Source organism: Momordica charantia (assembly GCF_013281855.1).
Source record: "Momordica charantia cultivar OHB3-1 chromosome 3 unlocalized genomic scaffold, Mcharantia_2.0 BLBB01000003.1, whole genome shotgun sequence".
NCBI lineage: Eukaryota > Viridiplantae > Streptophyta > Magnoliopsida > Cucurbitales > Cucurbitaceae > Momordica > Momordica charantia.
This window is the reverse complement of record NW_028275161.1, coordinates 19,241,227-19,265,962: the sequence shown is the minus strand read 5'-3', so window position 1 is coordinate 19,265,962 and position 24,736 is coordinate 19,241,227. Positions and strand designations below refer to the sequence as shown.

The following is a 24,736-nucleotide window of genomic DNA, read 5'->3' as shown; positions in this document are numbered from 1 at the left end:
TATAATTTATAATGAAATTGGCAATTTAGCGACATTTGACAACTGCATGTTGGGAATGGCAAACCAGAGAGAAGGGTATATATTAGAAAGCCTTTTAATAGGCTCGTAAAAGATGTTGGGAGTAAGGTATAGTAGTAGATATAGATGGGTCGTTGTTGTTCTATTTGAATTGCCATGTGCAAATGGAATATGGCTTTTGTGTCCGTCCAAGTTTTTAAATTTCTGGATTTCGTCCCACTTGATTGACCTGCAGAAGATGATAATACATTACAGGAACGTGAAAGTTCATAAATATGGTCTGGATTTTATAATCTTTCAAAAAGGCAAGCTCTTGGAACTGGTGCTAGAAACCAAGGTCCTCCTAATTGTTGAACATTCCACTTCCCCGGCATTGGCTCGTCGAGTTATTATCTCCATATTCTTATACAGACTCTGCTCCACTAAGCTTCTCATTATCCTCTTCCCTTTCTCAATCTCGTTCATATTGAATGCTGAGCCTGCTGTAACTCTTCCTGTCTGAGGCCCAGAATGCGGCCCCACCCTCACCTGCCTCTCGTCTTTAAACCATTGAAGAAGTTTCAGAGCTCGCTTTTGAGCCAATGGAGTTCCTAAAAGGGCCAATTCCAGCAGCGCGGGGACGATCCCGGACTTGGCCAATCTCTCCCTTTGCGCCCGGCTCTGATGGGCCAGAATCATTATGATGTAAGCTGAGAGTTCTTGGCATTTGGGTTTCTCTTCCCATGTCAAAATCCCTATCAAAATTTGTGGGAATTGTGAGTTGCTTTCAAGAGCTTGCTTTCCCTTTGAGGTTACTGCCAAGTTTGCTAGCGTCGGCAGGGATTTCTCGGAAAGTTCTTTTACACAGGAAAATCTGAGTAGCGTTGGAACAACCCCGTTGGAGATTAAGGTTTCTGCATTTTCTAGGACGGTGGAAATGTTGAATAAAGTTGCCAAACAAGAAGTTTTGGTTTTGGGGTTGGATTCTGAATTGAGTATGGTTACGAGATATAAAACAACTGGCTCTGTTGAAGCAAGAAATAACTGGGTGTTTGCTAGAGAAGAAAGTGATAACAAAAGTTCTGCAAATTCATGGCTGGATGAGTCAATTGCAGTGAATTGGGCTTTTTTTGGCAGCTTTGATAAAATTCCTTCTTCCACCATTAGTGTCTTATTCCTGAAGAAATGCAGAGATAGAGACAGAAAATTAAAACTAAGCAATTGCTGTATTGATCAGTAACTCTGTAACAGAGTGAAAGATTTCAGGAGACTCAACACTGTGCTCAAAAAGTTGGTCAGCTATTTGTGAACAGCTTTTTGGTTAATTATTCAAGTTGTTCGATCAGAGCAACTGTCCTAAATCTTCGAAGCTTTAGATTGAGTTGATCTTCTACCTCCTCTTCACTAAAGTCGAGCAGAATTTCATAATTCAAGTTTGTATTCATGTATTAAAAATAGGTATTAAATAGTTAATTTCAAGAACATGGAATTTAACTGAAACATCGAACTAGAAACAGAGAAAACTTCATAAGTACTAATAGTATTTGATATTGATTATCTAACTTTCTATAACCTAATGACATATCATATCGTCACTTTAGCTTTTACTTAATGTCACATCAATTTTTAATTACAATTTAAGTAGACAATTAATACATTGACTTAACTGATTTATTTTACTCGGATAAATGAAAATATATGGATTATTATGACTGATTGCAGAAACCAGAATCATAAGTTAACCTAATTTCTTTTCAATTCAAAACAAATTAAGTTAGAAGAACCAGAAACTCCGAAGAGAGATGGAATGAACTTACAGGAAACTATCGTTAGCAAGCTCGATCAACGCCCTAACCGCCGCTTGAATTCTCTCCCCCGCCATCAACTGATCGGAATCCACCATCGCCACCAGAGCAGGTATAACTCCGAGATCCACCATCAATTTTCTAACCTTCGCGCTCTCTTTAAGCAACCTCCCAATATCCATGGCTGCCTTCTCTTTTTCCTCTCCGTTACCGAAGTGGAGACTCTTCACTGTCCTCTGCAACTGCAACACGTAGGCCCGATCATACTTCCGGATCATACCTTCTTCCTTTTCCCTAACTTTGGTCCTCGAAATATCCGATGGATCAGACGGCATGCGGAATCGCTTTCGCGATAATTTGGAGCGCAGGAATCGGCGGACGCGATTGATGAACCGTATTTTGACGTACGAATACAGCGAGATAGGAGGAGACATGATTGGTGATGGATTAGAGAAAATGAATTGATTTCTGATTTCTATATGAGAAATGAACAGAGAGAAGAAAGAACCGGAGGAGAGTGTGTGCTTCGTGGTGATACACAGAGGGAGCTGTCACTTCAATTTCAGAGCTTCACGAGCCATGGAAGTTATTCATATTCTTCTTGGCAGGTAATTGTTTTTCTGTTTTTTGTTTTTCTGCTAAATTGTATTTTTAGCTTTTTTGATATTAATTACAACACATGACATAAAAACGAAAGGAAAAAAAATGTGAGTTTTGGGTTTTGATATATATAGATTTAGTAAAAATGGTATAATATTTTTAGTCACATTGAATTCAATATTGTGAGGGTAGGATTTGAATTCTTAACCTCCTGATCAGAAATAGGTATCTTAACCATTTGAGCTATGTTCAGTTTGATAATAATAATATTTTTAGTCAACAAAATACTGAACCAAATTCGAGAAAGTCGAATAGAGCGTTTCGCGGTAGGCTCCAAAGTTCTCCCACGGGCCAACACAGCACAATTAAAAAGCATAGACGCATGTGTGTGAAATGTTATACCATTTGTCGACAATTTCCAATGTGTTTTTTTTTTTTTTGTCTACTTGTATTTTCGGGTCGTCTTTTTGTAATAATTCACCTTACATGGCAATATTGAGAATTGTACCAACGTCAATATTTGACATATACTATGCAAAAGAATGATGAGTGGCATTAAATATCAGCCTACATGAAGTTGAGAGCAATTTGAAAACAACAATACTTGGATGTCTTGTAGATCCATCTTCTTAGACCTCCACCAAAATGTTGATAGGTAAGATAAAAAATGAAGAGCTATCATATTTTCTATTTTAAAAATAAAAGTTTAGATATGGTCCCATTGGAGCAAATGAGATGTCATGTTAAAATAATACAGGTTAAAATACTAAGTTGATCCTTTGTACTTTCAGATTTGATCCATTTTAGTCCATGTAGTTTTAAAATATTTATTTTGATCCTTAAACTTTTAATGTTAGTTCATTTTAGTCCATGTATTTTTACAATGTTCGTTTGGATCTCTATACTTTTAAAAATTGATTATTTAGTCCCTATTTGCAAAATTTAAGCACAAATTGTACTCAAAATGGAAATACCTTAATATAAAGTCATGGTCATATTTCAAGAAATATATTGAATGTAGTGTCGTGTTGAAATTGTGATAGAAAAAACGAGATTAAAAGTAAAATTAAGAGGCCAAAATGGCTAATTTCAAAAAAAAAAAAGAGAGAGAGAGAGACCAAAATGACTACTTTTTGAGAGTACATGGACTAAAATGAACATTTTGAAAGTACAGAACTAAAATGAATCCAAATTAAAATCCTGTGACAAAATGAACCAAAATTGAGAGCAAGAGACTCCACTGGTATTTTAACCTCTGCAAGAAAAAAATTAAAAAAAAGAACTACTTTAACCTGTAATATAATGGATTGAGAAGCTTGCTTGGAAACACGTGTTACACGGGCAAAAGTTAATAAATTGGAAGATGGTAACGGCCAATTGGAACCTTGCACTAATATGTGAGCAGAGTGGGCAGTATTAATCGGGTGAGTGAATTTCCACTACCCAGTTTTGGATTTTACCAAGCAAGGCCTTATTTCAATGAATTATTACCATATCCCCGCGCCATGGAAAAAAAACAAACATGTAGATGTTTGGAATGTTTGATAAACTCCAATTGAAGTGGTATGTGCTTACAATGGGTAAAGGAATGGACGATAAGTTTCGACTTTTCGATTTATAAAACTTATCATGTAACATAAAAAAGAAAATTTCATAAATTATTTTGCTCGTGGAGTTAGGGAATCGCAATCTATAATAAGTATTAACTATTAAATATAAGCTCGGTTTGTTAACATCAAAATTCAAATTCTGAATTTCCCCTGCAGTAAGTGATATGGAAAATTGGAATCGCAAATAGAATAATAGATCATACAAATATAAGATACAATGTGGCCAATCATAATCCAAGAGCATTCCAACTTCTTGGGCTGATTGCGCCAACACCAAGCATACAATGTTTACATATGGTACACAAAAGTAGAAATGACAACCACAACTCAATAGTCAATATATCACACAACGGGTTTTTTGTGTATTTGATTATTTCCACAACATGTAGGCAAATGCAAGACGAAGAGATGAAAACAAGCAGTGTCACCGTCGACGCAAACAGAGTTTATGATCCGGAGGAGGAGCTTGACGTATCGAAGCTAGACAGCCTTCGCCTTTTTGTTGAGAGTGTTGTTCTTGGCGAGTATTCTGGGGAAGAAGCCTTCTCGAGCACAAAGCTTATTGCCTGGCGAACGGATGATGCGAGATGTCGAGAAGCATCAGAATGGTCGCCATTCTCTGCAATGGAACTGGTGAAAAAGAATGCGTTCTTCACCCTGGCTCCCAAAGTTGATATTTCTGCCTTCAACAACTTTAGGTGAAAGGAGTCAAGGGTTTGTTTGAGATCAGAGAGAAGCTCGGGTCGATATTCACAACAAAGAGTTGCCTTGAAGGACATATATCCATTCACTTCAATTCCACAAGGTTCAACTTTGACTTCATCGGTGTCCATTGGAACGAAAACGCCATTGCTGGCTTCTGAAGCCTTCTTTTTCATCTCTTTTACTTGGCTGACAACTTCAGCGAGCAGTGTGGCTTTGTCCCTCTGATTACAGCAATTCATCATCAGAAGGTTTACAGGAAAAGATCAACAGAAAATTCTTCAGAAAGCGGAACCAATCGCTACTAGTCCACCGATTGAATTTAAGCAACTAAGTAGCACATTTGGAAGATGTTTGTTCTAGCAAATTCAGCGGAAGAAAATCTAGTGAAAACATAAAAGCAAAATATCAACTCTCGAACTTCTCAAATTTGAACTTATAATGAATTTGCTCGAACTTCTAAAATTCAGTTGGATTGTTAAAGAATACAAATATATCAGTTACCATAGATCAGAAAGTTTTCTGGATTGCTACAAAATATGCAAGATACACATGTTGAATACTAACCTCTTTCCTTTATTTTTTTTTTCATTTAATCTAAAATCTCTGAGTTCAGCAACAACAAAAATTCTGCATCCATCAATGATATCATTAAATTACAACCAAACTCATTATCCATTAATGTAGAAACCAGAAGATTTCAGGATGTTATGATGCATAATCTTACAGCTTATAGATTTCTGAGTCGTTTATCAGGAAATCCTGTTTCAATATATTATGATAAACAAATAAAGTAGTAAATCTAGATTGTCAAGACAGATAAAAGTCACCAGTTCTTCCAAATTCTAATGCCCTCATGATGATAAAAAAAAAAAAAAAAAAAAAGGAGACATGACTTGATAGTTGACTTAAATATAACTCAGAACATCAACAAAATACACCATCAACTGGTCACTGCCACATCAAAAAGCTTCAGAAATTTCCATCACGTAAAATTAGATTGGTAATCCAATTAGACCGTGAAATAATTGATACTAAATAAATTGTTCTCTCGGATTGTAGTTGACACTCTTTGAAAATTAGTAATCGTTCAAGTTCAATCAAATACTTGCTAATTTCTCAGCAACCTCGTCCAATCGATTATTGAATTCAATATAAATTCAGACAAATTAATATGAAACTGTAATTGAATATGGCTAACCTTTACCAGGCAAGGAACAAGGCCACGCAGCGTCGTGAGATGGGAATTGATTCTCTGTCTCCTCCGCCTCTCGGCCTCGCTGTGGTTCCTTAACGCCGCAAGTGCTTTCTCCTCCGAAACCCTTTTCTTCGACGGATGAATTGGGGCTTTTACAATCTCCCCCTTCTCACAATTCAACACTAAAGACTGAGATAAAATTGACCCACCACGTTGCACAAGTCCAGAATCAAGGCTCCCTAAACTATGAAAAAACGGGTCGATTGAAGTAGTCGGGTCGTACGAGTAGGCCATGGATTGGAAAATCAGAAAACCCAAAAAAGAAATTGGCACTCGGAAATCGCTTACGAACCAAAGGTCCAAGACAATAGTCCGGGAGGGCGATTCGTGGGGGCGAACCAAAAGGAAAGCTTGTGGAGAGGGAGGCTTCGTTGTACTACACAGAATATGTTGCTGAAGTTCTTGCTGGTAATTGTTGTGGCAATAATGGCGAATTTGATTGCTCGTTTTTTCATACCTTCCATAACGATTTGTGCAAATATAGACGTTCGGAGGGAATCAGAGGGAAAACATCCACATTTTCTTCTTGATAGTCTTGAATTTGAGCATTTCCAAGTCTGGAAGTGAAGTCGAGATTGATTCTGGGAACTGTGTGCTTGGAAAGAACTTGGAAATGCAAGATTTGAGATGGGTTTTTTCGATTAATTCTAGGATGGGATTGAAGAAAGATTGATTTGGATGGATAATGAAAAGGAATTAGAATCTGGTATTGGGCAGAATTTTGCTGAAGATGGGAGAATCGCAGAGGGGGCAATTCTTGTTGGATTCCAGTTGACTGGACCTTCGTAACGATGTAGCCTTGCGGAAGTCAATTATAAGAGCCAAAGCGAGTGGTGTTCGTAAGCAATCATATAGATCGAAAAGACAAAATTAGGCCCCGTTTACCGATACTCAAATGCTAAATTCCAGGGGCTTTTCGTCTTATCACCTTTTTCTTGGAGATATGACATCATAATGCATTTAAGTCTTTGGAAGTAATATAAATAACCCCTCTTTTTTTTCCTTTTCTTTTTTTTTTTGCAAATAATTATAAATAACTTTGGAAGTGAAAATTGACCAACTGTTTGTATTAGCATTTTGTTTATTATTATATTATACTTAATATGTAATTCTTTTAAAGTACGACATTGATAGATAACAATGTTTTTTTTTTTTTTTAGGAAGAGATAACAATGTTTTGAAGTCAAAAAGATAGATAACAATGTTTTGGGTTTTTTGAAATAATGTTTTTTTGTCTTACGCTATGTGCATACATGATATTTCACAATAACCCAAAAAAAAAAAGAAAGAAAGAAAGGTTAATTATCAAAAGGGATAGATAATATTAAATACTACCTCCCCACTAAAAGAAATCCTATTTGTTACCTAATCTAATGATATTTTTGGACTATTTCATGGACAACTCTACAATAATATTCATGACGTCTCATTAAAAATTAATAAAATATACGTAGTGGATAAAGGGACTAAGTCACTTTTCATAATTCTATGATTAGAGATTTAGAATAAACCAACATGTAATGTGGCTAAGGAAAGGGCCAATATAGTTTTTTCCTTGACTCTTCTATGGTTTTTTGTTTTTTGTTTTTTCTTTTTTTTCACACATAAGATGACCTTTAATTAAAAAGAAATACATAAAATCAAATATAAATTGGTTGGTTTCAAAATGGTCAGTTTTAAGATAAAATCGCTCTTAATTGTTTTCCAAATAGATTATCTATTACACAAAATTCACTAAGAAATTAACAAAAATTCACTACAAAATATATATACATATATAAAGTCTTATTTTAATATTTGATTTTACTTCTCTAAGTTTAAAACATATAAATTTAAATTTCATATTTCAAGTCTTGAATTAAGATCAAACTACTAAAAAAAACAAGTTACTTTGTTTAAGACTCAAATTATTCAAATATTGGGTTAATTTGAGTCAAATACTTTTTGTCTTTTTGAGTCGTGGCCTTTGCAAATTTAATCATTCTAGCTTGTGAAAGGTCATTTTAATTTAGTCTCTTGATTAAAGCATTTTTTAAATATTATTCTTTTTTGCACCTAACTATTTTATGAATATATATAAAATATGTATTTATAATTAAATAATATTTATTTGATAGAGTGTTGAAATAACATAAACGCAATTCATTCGATAAAACTTTGCTCTTATCTGAAGAAAGGAAATAATAAGCACTTGAATTTAATCTGAATTATTTAATTAACTATTTGAGAAACAAATACATTAACTCAAATTGGTTTTTTACGTTTCATTTATTTATTATTAACATTTCACTCATAGTTGACAAACTTACGGTCTATTGGTTGACATTTCCATTTATATATTTTTTTTAATAAGAAAAGTATAATTACATTTTGTAACTGTTTTTTATTAGTTACCAATCAAAAGGATAAAATAATATTTCTATTTGTATTTTTTAAAAAAAATTGGAAACAGGAAAAAAAATAATAACTTAATTTTGTTATTTCTAATATTTCTATTCAATTTTGATAACGTTCCTAAAAAATCAGAAAATATAGATATAAATAGTTGTCAAATACTTACGTTACTCTATTATAAGTAAGAAATGAAAACGTTATCAAACTGTGCTTATTGTACCTTTGTTTCTCCCTCATTTTGAAATAAAAAGTGTAATTGTTTATTGTTTCTTGCTCTATCTTTTCTTTGTTTTCTAATTAATTTTAATTAAAAACTAAAATATTCAAAGTCATTGCCTGATTTTTAGTTTTATGGTGTTTAATATATAATTTGTAGGTCAAAATAGGAAAAGTAAGACAATTTCATATAATTTGAAAGACACTTTTTTAATTTAAAAGTTTAATATAATTTTGAAAATATTATTAAAAATTATATTCATAAATTGGAAAGGTTAACAAACCTGACTTAATTTAATAATTAATTTAAAAAATATGATATAAAATAAAGCAATATTTTTATTATAAAAATTGATCACTTGATTATTTTTATAGTATAATATTATAAATGTGAGGTAGAGATTCGAATTTTCTTCTTCTTTCTTTTTTTTTCTGACTACATCTTCTTTAGTTGTAATATAGATGAATGGACCAAAATATAGCCAATAACTCATACTAACCTTATGAACCACCCACATAATATTTTTTAATACTGTCACGTGTTATGAATCATATTAAAATAATACAAAGTCTACTTAGAAAAGTCTTCCAAATAAATTATGCCCCAAAATCACATTAGTATGGTATATATACATCTTTTGAGTTTAATAACATATGGAGTGAAGATTCAAATTTTCAATTTTTTTAAAATTTTTTTTGTTTTGAGAAATGAATAAATAATAGATAATATTTTATTGTTGAAATTTAAGAGGGGCGGAAAAAAAAACCTATAAAGTTGTAAAATGTTAAATATTTTATATATACTTTTTGAATTGCCAAATTTCTGGAAGGAAATACATTAAAATTTTAGTTAAAAAGGAAAAAATCACTAAAAATTGAAAGCTGACTTGGTGGTAGTGGGCCTCTCAAAAGTCATGTAAAACGACAAATAACTGGAAGCAGAAAGGAAACAAACAAACCCAATTATTGTAATTATTTTAAAACGAAAATATTTTAAAATGTTCATATTTTTGTCACTTTGAACAGTGGGTGTTTGGTTTTTTTCTAAAAAAGTATTTCCTTATAACAAATCATGCGTCGTTTATTTGTTTGGAACGTTTTTTGAATAGCAAATCAAGTTGCCTTTTGTTTAATTTTTATTTTTACAAAAATTTAAAGAATATTAAGATTATATCTAAGACCAATTCTAGAACCAAATATCAAAATTTATTTCTAAAACAGCTCTAGAATGATGGGACCTTTTTTATTTTTATTTTTTTGTAATATTGCATATTATTAAATTTATTCTAAAATTATATCATCCACCAAATTATTTCAAAAAATAATGTTTGAAAAATAAGTGAAAAGACGATCTATGAAGTGACAGGTCGTTTAGACCATCTCTTTAACCAGGTCGTTTAGACAATCTCTTTAACCAGGTATTCTAGGTCGTCTCATATAATTATTTTGTACAAGATCTCTTTATCTATACATAGTATTCCCAAAATTTTCTTAATATTTTTTAAAAACTAAAATCAAATTAAACTTAACTAAAAAATATCCAACAAAATCTTAAAACAAACAAAAAAAAATTTATTTAAAAAAAACACACACTTTAAATTAAATTTGACTATAAAAAATCTAAAAAAAAAAACATATCATAAAAAATCCATTAAAAAAATCAAACTTTAGGTTAAGCTTAACTATAAAAGATCTAACAAAATCAACACCAGGCATAAAAGAATCTGATTAAAAGAAATAAACTTTAAATTAAATTCAACTACAAAATCTTTAAAACAGTTAATTAAAATAAAATCAATTTATCTAATTGTATTAAATATTTAAATTTTGAACTAAATTTAATTAAAAAAAATAGATTCGATTGTGGTACCTTAAATTCTAATCAAACGTATGCTTATTCAGTGGCTGCAACCTAATAATGTTATTCATCATCTTCTACACAACAATTACTCACAACTCAGTTTTCCTTCCCCAACTTCTCATTTTCTACTTGTGATATATAGACTTAGTTCTAAGTCTCCACAATAATTGTCCATCATTATTCTTTGCTTTTTCGTTAATATTTAGGAGATGGTATCATTATATTATTATTATTTTTGACAAAAGGTATCATTCTATTTAAAGTTTGTTTTTTACAAAAATAAATGTTTTTGATTTGTTTAATTTTAAGATTTTTTTTTTAGATTTTGTAGTTAAATTTGATTTGATTTTTGTTTTTCAAAGATGATATTGAGAGAGACTCGAACTCACAACCTCTTAGTTGGAGGGATATGTCAATTACCTGAGTATGCTCGCTTTGACAAATAGTATTGCATTGATTCAATGAAAAAAAATATTATATGTTTTAAATATATTTTATTTTGTAATACATAAGTTTAAACCAATTTTCTTGTATTTTGAATTCACAAGTTCAAGTTCAACCAAGCACCTACTGGGGTGGAACGGAGACCGCTTTCCGTGTCCGTCCTCACTCCATTTCATTATCTATGAAATTTCGTGGATTTTGATAGAAACTTGCACTGATTAGGTTTTCTGTTGGGAATTATCATTTTCATTTTTTTTATTTTGATAAAACTTTAGTTTGAAGCTGTCGATCAGACACGATCGCGTGCTGTAGAACTTGTTATTCTAACATTCTCCTTCCCTCTGATTTTTCTTTTTTCTTTTTTATTGAGTTAATTCTTTTACCCAGTTTATAATTTTTAAATTTTTCTTCCTCAAAATTTCATGACTACTTTTGCTCGGCTAATTTTATTTATTTGTTGTTTTTTTATTGAGTTCAATTTTTTCTAACTTGAATCTCTCAATTTTTTCAAAGTAATAATTAGAGGTGTTCAAAGAACCAGATAATCCGACGAACCCAACCCAACTCATAAGGATTGGGTTGGGTTGGGTTGAATCTAACATTGGGTTGGGTTGGGTTGGAAAAATCCCAACCCAATCCGAGATTATGAGTTTCTTTTTCTTTTTTTTTTTAATCTAAACCATTAATTTTAAGTTTCAACTCAATCTTCCCCTCTTGAATCTTTGATTCTCTCTCTTTTCTAACCTTTTCAATTTCATGTCCAATCTCCCCCATCTCTCTATATTGTAATCTTTTAATATTGTTGAATTAGGGCTTATTTCAATTTGGATTTGAACTTTAGATAAACTTTGGATAATGTAAAATTTTAAAATTTGTATTAAATTAGGACTGGTTTCAATTAGGATTTGAATTTGTGCTTAAATTAAGATTTTGGTTTTTCTATATTTTGTTTGGTCCATGTTATAAACAAAACAAAAGTAAATTAATTAATCAATTAAAAAAAAAGAACCCGGCAACCCAACCCGAATTTATTGGGTTGGGTTGGTTGGCCATTGTTTTACAACCCGACAGTTCCCACAAATTTCCAACCCAAAAATTCGGGTTGGTTCCAAAAATACCCCCAACCCGACCCAACCCAACCTAACTTGTGAACACCCCTAGTAATAATATAATTTTTGTGCTGTTAATTTTATTTCATTTTTATTTGTTCACTTTAATTTCCTTTTTTTTCTTTTTTGGTCTTAAAATCAAAATATTGAGTTAATTCTTTTCCAACTTTGGAATATCCAAATTTTGCTTCTCTTTCACGTTTTCTTAATTATTTTTTTATTTTTTTCTCGTATCTCTATACCTATATTGACCCGTATCTCTATCTTCTACCTCTAGTTGGAAAAAAATTGAAAGAGAAAAATAAGAGATAAACATAAGTAGTTGTAGGGATACAAGTATAAATAGAGGTAACGGCAGAGATAAATATAAAAATAAAGATAGAATTAAAAGAGAAATAAACAGTGAAAATTTTGAAATAATAAATAAGGAATCGTATTTGGGAAAAAATTGAAAGAGAAAAGTAAGAAATCAATAAAAAAATTTGAAAATATGTTGCAAATATAAACTATTGCTATCACTACCTTTATTATCACTACTATTATCGTTATTATTGCTATCTCGACCATTATCGTTACCTATGAGATGAAATTAGAAGTATTTTGTCAATATAAATTATCACTATATCGACCTTTATCGTTATTCTCTATCGCTATCATTCTGTTACCGTTATCACTATAACTAAAAGAAATAAGTGAGGGACATAGTAAGTGATTTGTCGCAATAAAATGATGTCACTACGGTCAGAATAATAACTTCTAATAGAATCGAGTGATGCTACCAAATTTATATCATCCTTGCGGATCTTACTCTAAATGATTAAACCACATGGAAATATCCATTTAAAAATAATCATAATTCATGAAACAATAAATTTTAGAATTTTAGGATTTTCCAATTCAAATTATCGATACAAATAAAAGTATTCTTAACGATAAATCGGGAATCTAATCCCCAGAAGTGGCCTGTCAGGTGAACACCTTACTCTCACAGTCTCACTGCATCCCAAATAACATTTCTTAAAATATTCTTAAGACTTCCTTATTTTAAAAACATAATTAAAATATACAATATTAGTAAAAGTTTACCACAATTATTTAATATACTACATATTTATACAGTATACAAAAAACATAATTATACCATTTAAAAAAAAGAAGGTTAAAATATTCTTAAGAAAAAGATAGTTTAAGGAGTGTATTTTCAACTTCAGTTCATATTGATCCATATATTTTTAAAATATTCATTTTGATTCCTCGACTTTCAACTTTGGTTCCTTTTATTTCCTATACTTTCAAAATGATCCTCGTAGTCATTATATTTTTTAAAAAGTACATTTTAGTTATTTAATTATATTTTCAATCTAAATGTTGTAGGGATAACTCATAAGATTAGTTTAGGTGTGTGTAAGTTGTATCGAACATTTACGGATATAAAAAAAAATCAATCTCATTTTTTTATCACGATAGTGTATTCAATATATTAAAATGTAATAATGATTTTTTTAGTATAACATGTAGGATGTGGGGATTCGAACTCACGATTTTTAAATCGAATACAATAATTAAATTCTAATTGACATAGGTAACCATAACTTTATATCAAACGATTTTTATTATGTATAAATTTTGTGTTAAAAGATTGTGAATAGAGATCAAAATAATTAATTTAAAAAAATACACTGACCAATGTACATATTTTAAAATAAACTAAAGTTAGAAATTGGTAGGTACGGAAACAAAAATTAACCGAAGCGATAAATACATATACTAAAATAATATTTAAAAAAGAATGTTATCTTTATCAAGGATTCAAGGCCAATGAGGCACGTGCCACGGACCGGCCCGCTAAAGGGTCTCTCCCATTAAACGCAGCAGCTTCGCGGTGTGGGTCGCCTATCGAACCAGAGATTCGCTCCACTGCGGAGTCCGGACTCGGATTATCGATCATTTCGGGAAGTATAATAAAATATTCTCCAGTTTCCTTCTGATTTTCATTCTTTTTGTTTCGAAATTATCCTTCTTCTGCTCCAGATCGTTTCCCAGAGGAGTTCGAAGATTAAAGGGTAACGACGACGCTGCAACTTTTCTCAGGTGTGTCCAGTTTCTTAAGCCAACTCTAACAAGTGATTCCATTCCTGTCTTTCATCGAAAACGGAATTTCTTTCAATCTCACTCTTTAAGACGAATGGATGATTCGAATTTTTGCCCCGAGCTGAATTATTCTCCGTCCCGTTGTGGCGTTACTTAGGGTAGTGCATCCTGACATTGTTTGTGTCTTTTTGTGATTGTGGTTCTAGAAATTCCACTGAAAATGGGAAAAAAAGGGAACCGAGGTTTTCTTTCGAACCTATAACGTTTCAACCTGGAGATATTTTTGCCTTTTTAAGATAGCAGAAATATATAGCGTGGGTGTTCTTTTACTTTAGGAACTTATTTAATCTGCATTATTGTAGAGTTGGTGAACGAGTTGTCCTTTTCTTTTTACTACGTAGAGATGAGCTGTTGTGTGTGAATACTCGACAGGTTATGATTTGCAGTGATGTTTATGGTAACTGAAGCAACTGTAAATCCCATGAAACTATGAGTGCTCATAATATATGACAAATTGTGGCTAAGGCTAGATAAGATGTACGTGTACTGCATGAATCATGTGTGTTATATATTATTTTAAGCCTTTGAGAAGGGATTTCCAACCATAGGAAATTGCTCTTTTCTTCAATTCATGAATTGGGATTGGTAGATTCCACAAGTGAACGGACATATCCAATAACGATTCTGATTCATGAATCAAAGTGGAGTGTTACTTTTTCTGAAGGTAGTATAGTACGAACCATTTTTTTTATAATGCCAATTTATTCTTAGAATTTTTGTTTTGAGTGAAGTCCTTAGCATTTCTTGCGGGGCATTCAAAGACTACCTAATTTTGCCAAAACTTGAATTCTATGACATTTGATAACTCTTACCTGTTTTTTAGGGCGGGGGAAGCGGGGTGGGGTTGGTTTACTTTGAAGCTCTATTTGGTGTGGATGCTAAATGCTGGTGCATGTTTAGATTTCTGAGGGGTGGTAGCATTTGTAGATGATCAAGTGCATCAAAAATAACTCTTAACGTTTGAATTTTTTCATGTTTCAACCTTGCTCTTGATTGAAAGTTTTCACATCTTATACTCTGGAAATGTTTTGAGGGTGGAGTATTACCTTTTGCATGGTCCATGATTCTGAAGATGGGAAGAATACTTTTTTTTTTTTTTGATAGGAAACATAGAAGTATATATTGACAAAAAGGAACAGCCTATGGGTTGGGGATGAGTTAGCCTCCGCCTCACAGAAAACTAATGAATGACCGCATACCAATCATGTGTAAGCATAGTAAGACGGTAGTTATAAGAAAAAACCTTGTGATTTAGACACCAAGTAGAAGCAGTATTTTGTACACAATTACAAAAATAATCAAAAGAACGAGTCCTGTTGTTGAAAACCCGGCTATTTCTTTCTTTCCGTAAACTCCACAGAGTGGCTCTTATTGCACAGCTCCAAAGGATTTTGGCTTTTCCTTTAAAGAAACCACCCTATAGGGCCTCAAGGAGCCAAACTTCCACCCCCTTATATAGCAAAAGTAGCGCACCAATGGTGAAGCACACCAAGTGGTAAGCATTTTTTTGTAGGATCTCGTGGGTGTTGAGGATGGGAAGAATACTACTGACCCAGTTTCAATCTTTTTTGTTGAATGCTCTTTAATCTGTTGTCTAGTCTGGCCAAGTTGGTGAAGTTTCTGTCTCTATGCTGCTATGTTCTTGTCTTTTTCTTCTCCATTTATTTAACAAGATTTATTCTTTCACTCCCGACTTTACCAGTATCAGGCGCCATTGTAAAGATAAAGCAATGGCTGAAGCAAATAATTCTAGTTTGGAATCCCACTCAAATCCTCAAGCTGTGTATCGGTGTAAGAAGTGTCGTAGAATTGTTGCCACGCAAGAGAGTATAGTCACCCACGAAAGAGGAAAAGGTGAATCGTGCTTCAAGTGGAGTAAGAGAAATGGTAGTCCACGGGGAGGGGAGAACAAACCAGCTGATTGCACCTCTATATTTGTTGAACCAATGAAATGGATGGAAACCTGTAAGATTAAGGAACCAGAGCCCCTTTTTTCTTCTTTTCAATGAACTTTGCTCGAAATTGACTCGTTTGTTGTTTTTGATTGACCAGTACAAGACGGCCATGTGGAAGAGAAACTTGTGTGTATCGGATGCAAAGCTCGCTTGGGTTCCTTCAACTGGGCTGGTATGCAGTGCAGCTGCGGAGCTTGGGTTAACCCTGCTTTTCAACTTCATAAAAGCCGATTAGATGAATGCCTAATGTGAATACATTAGAAAGAAAATAAAGGTTACTTGCGATCAGTTATTATGATGCTGCTATTGGTTTTCTGGAGGCTCATGCTTCTTTTCTTTTCCTAGAACTATAAATCTAGCAATTTTAACTTGTTGATTTAGTAGAGTATTGAAAAGTTCAATCCTTGGCATTTTCACAAGTTCGAATTGTTGGATGCTGATATTGGGAAAGGAAATTTTGAAAATTTGAATCCTATATCTTTTGGATGAGAAGTGAATTGCATAGTGAATTTCAAGTCACTTCTAACTCCAACTTTTAAATTTTTTATTTTTACCAAATTGGAAGGTTCTTTTTTTTTTTTTTTTAAGAAGCAATGTATTTTAATGACTGGGCTAAACTCATGTCGATAAAGGTATTATATTATATTTTCACACCGTGTGCGTTAAGTAATTTGGAAAAATCTTCAGAAGAAAAAGGTAAACTGATTTTCGTGATGAATTATAAAATATAAACTTGTGGGGATAATGAATGCTTCAACTCTCTAGGCCGAAAAAACAAGGGTGCATATTGATAAATTATTTTCAATTTTTTTTTTTGGATAAAATTTGAATTTTTTGTTATAAATTATAATAAAACTGTGATTGTATGGTTTGGTTTTATGTTAATATTATGGTACATATTATATTTTTTTTTAGTTTTTTTTTTTAAATTCCATGTACACATTGAAGTTGTTACCTATTAACCTATGCTTTTGAAAATAATGATGACTTATTTTATTTTAAAAAATCAAATCATATACGAACATACTAAATGGGAAAAAAGAAACTTGTAAAAAACAAGAAGCAAATGTATATCCTACTCTCAAAAAAATAAAATAAATAAACGGATATCTATTGAATTTTTATTCTAAAAAATATGAAACAGTTTTGAAAAAGTTCTGAAACAGACATTTGTTTTCTATTTATTTTATTACAACGGAAGTTTCTTCCATGGAATGACTAATCTCATGGACAACCATGACCAAATGACTCAATAAAATTTATCCTATTTTTACAGTAAAATGGTTGGCTGTTCACGGACTAGCTGTACCTGCCGTTTCTTTTCTAAGGTCAATATCAGCAATGCAGTTCATCCAACGATAAACCTAATCCGAATTATAGAGCCATGACACAATCAAATCGGAATGAACAAAATGTTGAATTGAATCGTACTAGTCTCTCCTGGGGTTATTACTCATTTTTGTACTTGCTGTTTTATTTTCCAATTATTTCTTCAATTAAATAAAAGAAGTAGGTGGCCATCGATTTTGTTCCTTGCTCAAATCATTTAAAATATATGTTCAGCATATTTGTTTTAAAAATTTTGAAAACAACATTTATATGTTTTACTTTTCTAATTTTGAATATAAAATTTTAGAATGCAAAATTAAATAACAAATTTGATAAATATATTGTTTCAGGTTATAAACTCAAACAAGTCAAACATAATATATTATAAATGATATAATATTGTAAAATAATAATTATATAAAACCTAAATCTATTATTAAACTTTCGAACAATTTTTTAAATTAAAATTCAATTTCTAAATTTTCTACCACGTACATATTAAAAAATATTGTAATATAAGTTATACAACCTGTTTTTCATTCCATTTTCTGATTTTAATATTGTGTTTTAAATCATCAAATACATCCTTATATTTCTGGGTATTTCGATGTACAATGGTAAATTTTGATTTTCCATTTAGAAGGCCCAATGAACGTGCCCAAGGTCCGATATAATTATTCGGGCCCATAAACGTGCAGTTTATACATTCGACCCATTTTTGAAATTCAGCTCTTCCAATTCCCGCCGCTGATTTCGATCTTTCTCACAGTCACCCCTCACCCGGCACTTGCATATCTCTAGGAAGAGGAACGTTTCTTAGGGTTTGCACTTAGCACAAAACGTTGATATTTTCTTCATCGGTGAAATCTCCCTGCTTATAATTTTCTCATCTTCAGTAAACCTCGAAATTGATGTACTGAATTTGCCTCCAATTTCGTCTCTCCGATGCGTTCCTGCAAGAATTGCGGCAGCAGGTCCCTTTTCCGTGACGATGTCTCCGGCAACCTGATTTGCTCCTCCTGCGCTATTGTTCAGGAATTTGACAACTACGAGGCCCAGCTTTGCGATATCAATGGTCCACAGGGCACATTCGTCCGCGTTGGAACCTCAGATTCAGGTGGCGTTCTGAATTACAAAGACAAGAAAATCTTTGAGGCTCAAAAAATTATTGAAGATGTTACGTTTAGATTAGGATTGACTCCTTCCAAATCCAACGACGTTAGGCTTTTAGTATCGACGATTACAGAAGGTGAGTATGGACTAGGTGGGTGGTTCCCAATTCTCGTTGGTGCTTGTGCTTATGTTTCCATGCGTAAGGATAATATTCCATTACCAATGTCGGAGGTTGCATCGACCATTGAATGTGATATTCATGAACTTGGCAGAATGGTTCTCAGAGTTGTCGATTTTTTGGATTTTAAAGGGCTTGAGTTCCCGGTGTTTAATATTGTGGGGTCATTAGAGCGGGCGGGAAGGAATTCACCGTCTTTCTCAAGAGTAGAAGCAGATACAATGGAGAGAATGGTTAAGCAAGAAATCTTGATGTTACAGTGTGCTATGAAATGGTTCCTGACAACTGGGCGGCAACCACTATCTATGGTGGCTGCTGTGTTGGTTCTAATGTCAGAATTGAATAACGTTGAAGTCAGTATTGACAATGTAGCAATGAAGGTTCATGCCAATGTTTCTACGAGTAAGAAGAGGTACAGGGAACTTTTGCAGGCACTTGTGGAGGTTGGCAAAAAGTTGCCTTGGGGAAAGGTTGTGAAGAATGCACCTTTCGTGATCCAGTATATGGAGTTGAAATCAATGTCAAATGCTGGTGCTAAGGGGAAGAATTCAGAGAATGTGGGGATTGATTTGCAGGACGCAGTAAACGAGTGTTTAAGAAAAGAGTTTGAGTATGGGAGTGAAGTTAATAATTTGGAAGATGATTCTCAGTACTTTGAGTTACAGAGCAAGAGTAGGCTTGATGAATCGAGTTGTGACTATAGGAACAAGCTCAACATTTCACATGAATGTTTATCCTTGATTTATAACAAGTTTTTGAATGAAATGGATCATCTCAGGTAATCGGGTGAGATTGTAGAGGTCTATGGAAGAAAGCAGGGAAGAAAAGCTGATTTTCCCTCCGGTACAGAGTGGTGGGAGGGAAAATCAGAATTAAGCAAAAAGCTTCTATTACAGCAATTATTGGAGATTGATGTAGGGTTGAATGGTATCCCGCCATCATTTGTTTCTAGTTGCAATGCATACAAAAGGAGGAAGGAGAAAATAAATGCTGCCAATATTCGAATTCAGAGGATCATGGTTCCCTCAAATGCTACGAATAGTGATGTAAATACTGGGAAGAAAAGAAGGCGAAAGGGAGCTAATGGCATAGTATGGGAAGATATAATAATGGAAACCCTTCTTCTTCATGGCGTGAAAGAGGAGAAAATTGAGAAGGGTCATTACAATGTCTTGCTGGACTTGCATGTATTCAATTCTTGAAATTCTTAGAGGTTTTCTGCTGTTAAAAATGTATAGAAACGAGTTTATAGGTATGTGTAGTAGGAGATGAAGTGTACAGTTTTCAGCACGATTTTTATTATATTGTCTATAACAGAAAGAGAAGTTATTTCTCGTTTGAATGTGTTGATTGATAAAGATTTGGGCCATCTATATGAACGCAAGAGGAACGTGAGTTTATAACTATAATCATAGCTTGGGAATTCTGGCTGGAAATACATGTAGTTAATTGGACTATCAAGCAACTCCTCCTTGTTTCTAATTGTTGTTCTTTTTTGTTCTGGCGAACCACGTAAAAGGTCAATCAGGATTTCCTTCTGTTCTGCCCTTGCCAGAGGCTCTCTGAACGTGAATGATTCAATACTCTTGTAAATTTATGTCATTGGAAGGATTCTCCTGAAGGTACTTCCCTACTTGTTCTTTTTTTTTTTTTGTCATAACAGCAACTCGATTAGAAACATTGTTCTTACATATTTCACAATTTTAGATAGTATCAAGAGAAATAAAAAAGAAGATTAAAGGGAAAAAATATTGAAGATTAGAGTACTTTTATGCATTTAGTACGGGCACGAGTCATCACCATCTATTCTACGAATTCTGATTTAGCCTCCATCTCTATTTCACAGGAAGAGACTGTCAGACCAACTATTTAGTTCAATCCTTTTTTTCCTCTTCATTTCCCTTCTTTCTTGTTCTCTGTTTCTCTCCCCAATTATTGAGGGAGAGATTATTGACCAACTGAAAAAACAAGTTTCGAATTTTATTTGTAACTCTTTCGAAAAGACAGGAAGAACTCTTACTTATTAATTAGAAACAATGTTCTTTTAACAAGTCAACTTGGAGGGAGGGAATTAGAACTGTTAATATAGGTTCTTCACACTAATTAAGTTTTACTACTTGGGTTATTTTCGAAGAATAGAAAAACAGAAGTTAACATAATACATTTTTTAAACTATTTCATTTAGGGATACAATTAATGTACCTTGTTGGGCTTCTACACCTTTTATATATATTGACATAGTTTTCACTTTATTAAATCAATAGCCCTTTTCGTTATTCAATACCAAAATACACACACAAAAGCAACTCAAAAAGAGATTACATTTGGTCAGCATTATACCCATAGTTTACGCCAGATATACATGGAAAGCAACCATTCACCTGTTCCTTGTCGCCCAGCAGCTTTCTTGCACTATAAGCAGCATTCAAGAACCACTTGCTTGTATATTAAACATACATCAAAGCATCTATATCCGTTATCCACGTATATACATACATCAAATACATTCATGTATGCATATTTGTACATATGGACATCACATGCATCTGATTAAAAAGGGTACAAAGAGAGGGTTGAATTTTTTTCTCGTAAAAAAGAGACAGACGTACGCAATGGAAATGCAATACACAATTTACATATGATGATATGATAGATTGATGACTTTGTTTTCCTTTAATTAAAGAAATTGCATTGAAGAAGATGTGGTGATGGTATAATTAATGGTCGTGCTGACGATTGTATGTATTAATTCTTGAATTTAGAACTTCTGCAGCGAAGACTTGTTAAAATGGAGTCTTTAACTAATGATATATATATATATATATATATTTTATGTATTTGCAGGTGTTGACCATGGCAATTGTTTCAAGTAACTGCCATGCATTTTCTATCATTGTTTCCCAGAGAGAGAAAGCGAGGCCGGCTTGTAATGCATATAAATCGACCGTTGCTTCTCTTCATCTTCCTTATAGACTTGTTTTGTTCTCTCTTTAACCGAGATAGCTTCTTCGCGCCCCTCTTCTATTGCTATACTGACATGACGGTAAATCTCTCTCTCTTGCAGTATACTGTTATTTTGCTGTGTTTGGAGATTACAAATTAACAAATATCTCAAAGCCTCATTACACTCTGGGCAAAATTTCGGCAGCTTTTTTATATATATAATCTTTCAATTCTAAAAAATAAAGGAAGAAAAATAGAGAAAATTACAAAATCTGAAGTATTTCATATATATGTTTTGAATTATGATAAATTAAATTAAGATGAAGGCAATTGCCCCTCCTTCATGGTCACACATATGTCAGTGTGTCAGTTCACTTGGTAACTTGCAAATTTAGTATTTCTTGGACCATAGCTGCCTGTACTGTGTGTATTTTCAACAACAGTATCGGAAAATAGAAGATTCCCCGTTTGTTCTTTGGGATGTTGGGTATGTCGGGTTCGATTCCTTTACGAGTTTTTGTTGGTTGGGTTGTTTTCTATAGGACAAAGAAACCTATTTTTTAGCTAATAATAAAGAATCCGACAGCCCATATCCATCTGCCACTTTTTGGATGAGCATGTTCTTTTCTGAGTGAAAAGAATCCGACAGTCCACAAAAATTTGAGAATGTCTTCTAATAGAACACGTTTAAGTTTTGCAAGGAAAAAAATCCTCTCTCCAGCCTAATCTTGTCGGAATCTATTCAGCATGAGAGTTTCAGCTGGTATAAGATGTAGCCTGTAGCGTTGTGATAGTTGATACTATGGTGTTCAATATCCCTCCTCTTGTTGTGAGCTTCACAGTATTCAGTGAGATCCATTCTTGTAAGAAAGTAAGAACGGTATAAAAAATAAAATTGAAAAATAATAATTATAATTTATAACAACCAATCCTTTTATTAAGAAAAAGGTGATGTTGGTTTTCGATATATTATTGTGTTAAAGATGACCTTTCCTTGTATAGGTGTGTTTCCCATTATTTTGTGAGAACTATGCTTGGGAGAGAGAGAGAGATATTTTGGCTTTCTGGTTTCTATATCAATCAATGATGTGATACCTTCTAAATAACAAATTAGTTTTGACTAACACACCAGTAGGAATAAGTCATGGTTTATCATCTAAAGTGTCACTTTTTAGTTTTTCTATGCAATTAGTTATATTATATACACAACAATGAGAATTTTCTACAATTTCATACATTTTTAATTCTCTTGGTTTCATCAAAATAATGCACCATATCTAGAATTAGATAAAAACTTCTGGTTGTTGCTGTTTAATTTAAATAACTATTCTAGGCTTGTTAATATTCACTTACTTCTTTATATATATAAAGGTGAAAAATAAACTTAAAACACAGGACCCCACATATCAGATACCTGTTCTTGGTTAGGAAGTTCTCAAACTCATCTTGGTTATCTTAGTGGAAGGAATTGAGAATGAAGGGTTATTTATTTAATTAGTGTCTAGTCAACCTTTTAGTTTTTGGCCGCATTTATACTTTATACATATGACATATTGGGATTTGATATATTTCATCTTAATTATTGCACTTTCAATTTATCTCAGATAACAGAGATGAGAGTTCACATGGACTGCCGGGGATGTGAAAAACAAATAAGGAAAGCTCTAGAAAATCTAGAAGGTACGTATTCAAAACTTAAGTAAATTTCTGTAATTCTAAACAATGGTATATTCAAAGTAGAAAATTTCAATTCCTTGGAATGATATATATTGTCGAGATATGTAAAGTATTGAAATCTTATATTATATACATATATGAATGATCAGGTGTGGACGATGTGATAATAGATTTGAGCATGCAGAAGGTGACTGTGATGGGATGGGCGGAGCAGAAGAAGGTTCTGAAGGCAGTGCGGCGGAATGGGCGGACGGCGGAGCTGTGGCCGTACCCTTATAACCCTCAATATCACGGTTTCATCCACCATTATCAATACCTTAACTCTCCTCAGCATCAGCCTCAAACTAAACCAGTCGTCACCTACAATTCACTGCCTTCCTCTTCATCACGCAAGCACAAGCTGACACAGGAGTATGATAGCAGCCACCACGACGCCAGCAGCAGCGGACTCGCTGCAGATTATGGCTATTATTACGAGACACCACCCTTTTCAACCATCGATGAAGATGTTGGTGCCATGTTCAGTGATGAGAACCCCCATTCTTGTTCTATTATGTGACAGCAGGGGAGCTATCCAGGCATTATGTGTAATGTGTATAATATATATGTATGATCAAACTTTTGTATTGTGTATATATGTAAATCAGCGAGGCAAGTGTTTAAATAGTCTTTAGTACATCGTTTTGTTCAGTAATGAAAACTCTCTGTTGGCTTCAATATTTTGGAAAGTTGTCTTGAAATTCTTTATTATCTTCACTGGTCCCGAATTCCAATTTCGATTGGTTGAGAAAATATGAAAACACATCTCATTTTTACTTTTTTAAGTACAATAGGGGAGATTCGAACCTACAATATTTTGATAAGAAATAGATATCTTAACTAATAGATCTATATTTAAATTGACATTATATTAATTTTTTTAAAAATTTATCATTATAAAAGTAACAAGTCGAGGACAATGTTATCTTTTTATAGTAAAAATTAAAAAGTTGAGGCCTAAATTCACTTGGAACCGCAGATAAAAATAATTATTAGAATTTAGAATTCAGGGATTAAGATAAATATTTTCAGTTAATATCACTAAGAGGAGAAACAAAACATTCATAGAAATAACATAAAACAAAAATAAATATGTATTATAAAATATAATTGAAAATTTGAAATTTTATAGCATAATTTGAAATAAAGTCAAATTGAAATGTAACCTAGAAAATACTTAGAAAAACTTTTCAACATGGACCTAGTTCAACGTGGTTCAATTCCATTCCATTTTGTCGTACGAAAAAACATTTGAGGAAAAAAAAGAAAAAGAAATCGAGAGATTTTAAAAGTGCATGTTATTAATTTTAAATTTCTGAAAACAAGCCTTGGAAGAACTTAACCGTATAATAGGG

General features: G+C 32.8%; 4 protein-coding genes and 1 pseudogene across 6 annotated transcripts; 3 read left to right on the top strand and 2 right to left on the bottom strand.

Moving 5' to 3' along the window:
- Positions 1 to 49: 49 nt before the first annotated feature.
- LOC111010684 (U-box domain-containing protein 45) lies at positions 50 to 2,870 on the bottom strand. Its single transcript, XM_022284187.2, has 2 exons — positions 1,815 to 2,870; positions 50 to 1,174 (listed from the first exon to the last, which is right to left on the bottom strand). The coding sequence occupies exons 1-2, from the start codon at positions 2,234 to 2,236 to the stop codon at positions 316 to 318; spliced, it is 1,281 nt and encodes a 426-aa protein (XP_022139879.1). The 5' UTR covers positions 2,237 to 2,870; the 3' UTR covers positions 50 to 315.
- A 1,327-nt stretch (positions 2,871 to 4,197) lies between these two features.
- LOC111010662 (putative transcription factor bHLH107) lies at positions 4,198 to 6,774 on the bottom strand. 2 transcript variants are annotated; one of them, XM_022284158.2, is made up of 2 exons: positions 5,916 to 6,774; positions 4,198 to 4,938 (listed from the first exon to the last, which is right to left on the bottom strand). In XM_022284158.2, exons 1-2 carry the CDS (start codon positions 6,204 to 6,206, stop codon positions 4,459 to 4,461), a joined length of 771 nt encoding a protein of 256 aa, XP_022139850.1. In that variant the 5' UTR covers positions 6,207 to 6,774; the 3' UTR covers positions 4,198 to 4,458. The 2 variants fall into 2 exon arrangements, with proteins under 2 accessions (XP_022139850.1, XP_087977464.1); XM_088121338.1 differs by having other exon boundaries at positions 5,922 to 6,774.
- Positions 6,775 to 13,835: 7,061 nt separating this feature from the next.
- LOC111010661 (dual specificity protein phosphatase-like protein) lies at positions 13,836 to 16,503 on the top strand. Its single transcript, XM_022284157.2, has 3 exons — positions 13,836 to 14,087; positions 15,850 to 16,112; positions 16,200 to 16,503. Exons 2-3 carry the CDS (start codon positions 15,878 to 15,880, stop codon positions 16,352 to 16,354), a joined length of 390 nt encoding a protein of 129 aa, XP_022139849.1. The 5' UTR covers positions 13,836 to 14,087; positions 15,850 to 15,877; the 3' UTR covers positions 16,355 to 16,503.
- Positions 16,504 to 18,168: 1,665 nt separating this feature from the next.
- On the top strand, positions 18,169 to 19,924 carry LOC148212524 (plant-specific TFIIB-related protein PTF2 pseudogene; annotated as a pseudogene).
- Positions 19,925 to 20,248: 324 nt separating this feature from the next.
- LOC111010963 (heavy metal-associated isoprenylated plant protein 28-like) lies at positions 20,249 to 24,061 on the top strand. 2 transcript variants are annotated; one of them, XM_088121507.1, is made up of 5 exons: positions 20,249 to 20,344; positions 21,567 to 21,591; positions 21,695 to 21,765; positions 23,270 to 23,345; positions 23,492 to 24,061. In XM_088121507.1, exons 2-5 carry the CDS (start codon positions 21,576 to 21,578, stop codon positions 23,899 to 23,901), a joined length of 573 nt encoding a protein of 190 aa, XP_087977633.1. In that variant the 5' UTR covers positions 20,249 to 20,344; positions 21,567 to 21,575; the 3' UTR covers positions 23,902 to 24,061. The 2 variants fall into 2 exon arrangements, with proteins under 2 accessions (XP_087977633.1, XP_087977632.1); XM_088121506.1 differs by lacking the exons at positions 20,249 to 20,344; positions 21,567 to 21,591 and having other exon boundaries at positions 21,601 to 21,765.
- The last annotated feature ends 675 nt before the right edge of the window (positions 24,062 to 24,736 follow it).

What these genes read in the sequence shown, in the direction of transcription:
- LOC111010684 (XM_022284187.2), bottom strand. Translation starts at nt 2,236, where the DNA reads ATGTCTCCTCCTATCTCGCTGTATTCGTACGTCAAAATACGGTTCATC. An exon ending in CTTGCTAACGATAGTTTCCT is followed by an intron (nt 1,175 to 1,814) that starts GTAAGTTCATTC and finishes GCATTTCTTCAG; the next exon opens with GAATAAGACACTAATGGTGG.
- LOC111010662 (XM_022284158.2), bottom strand. Translation starts at nt 6,206, where the DNA reads ATGGCCTACTCGTACGACCCGACTACTTCAATCGACCCGTTTTTTCAT. An exon ending in TTGTTCCTTGCCTGGTAAAG is followed by an intron (nt 4,939 to 5,915) that starts GTTAGCCATATT and finishes TGCTGTAATCAG; the next exon opens with AGGGACAAAGCCACACTGCT.
- LOC111010661 (XM_022284157.2), top strand. Translation starts at nt 15,878, where the DNA reads ATGGCTGAAGCAAATAATTCTAGTTTGGAATCCCACTCAAATCCTCAA. An exon ending in AATGAAATGGATGGAAACCT is followed by an intron (nt 16,113 to 16,199) that starts GTAAGATTAAGG and finishes TTGATTGACCAG; the next exon opens with TACAAGACGGCCATGTGGAA.
- LOC111010963 (XM_088121506.1), top strand. Translation starts at nt 21,601, where the DNA reads ATGCATTTTCTATCATTGTTTCCCAGAGAGAGAAAGCGAGGCCGGCTT. An exon ending in ATTGCTATACTGACATGACG is followed by an intron (nt 21,766 to 23,269) that starts GTAAATCTCTCT and finishes AATTTATCTCAG; the next exon opens with ATAACAGAGATGAGAGTTCA. An exon ending in AGCTCTAGAAAATCTAGAAG is followed by an intron (nt 23,346 to 23,491) that starts GTACGTATTCAA and finishes ATGAATGATCAG; the next exon opens with GTGTGGACGATGTGATAATA.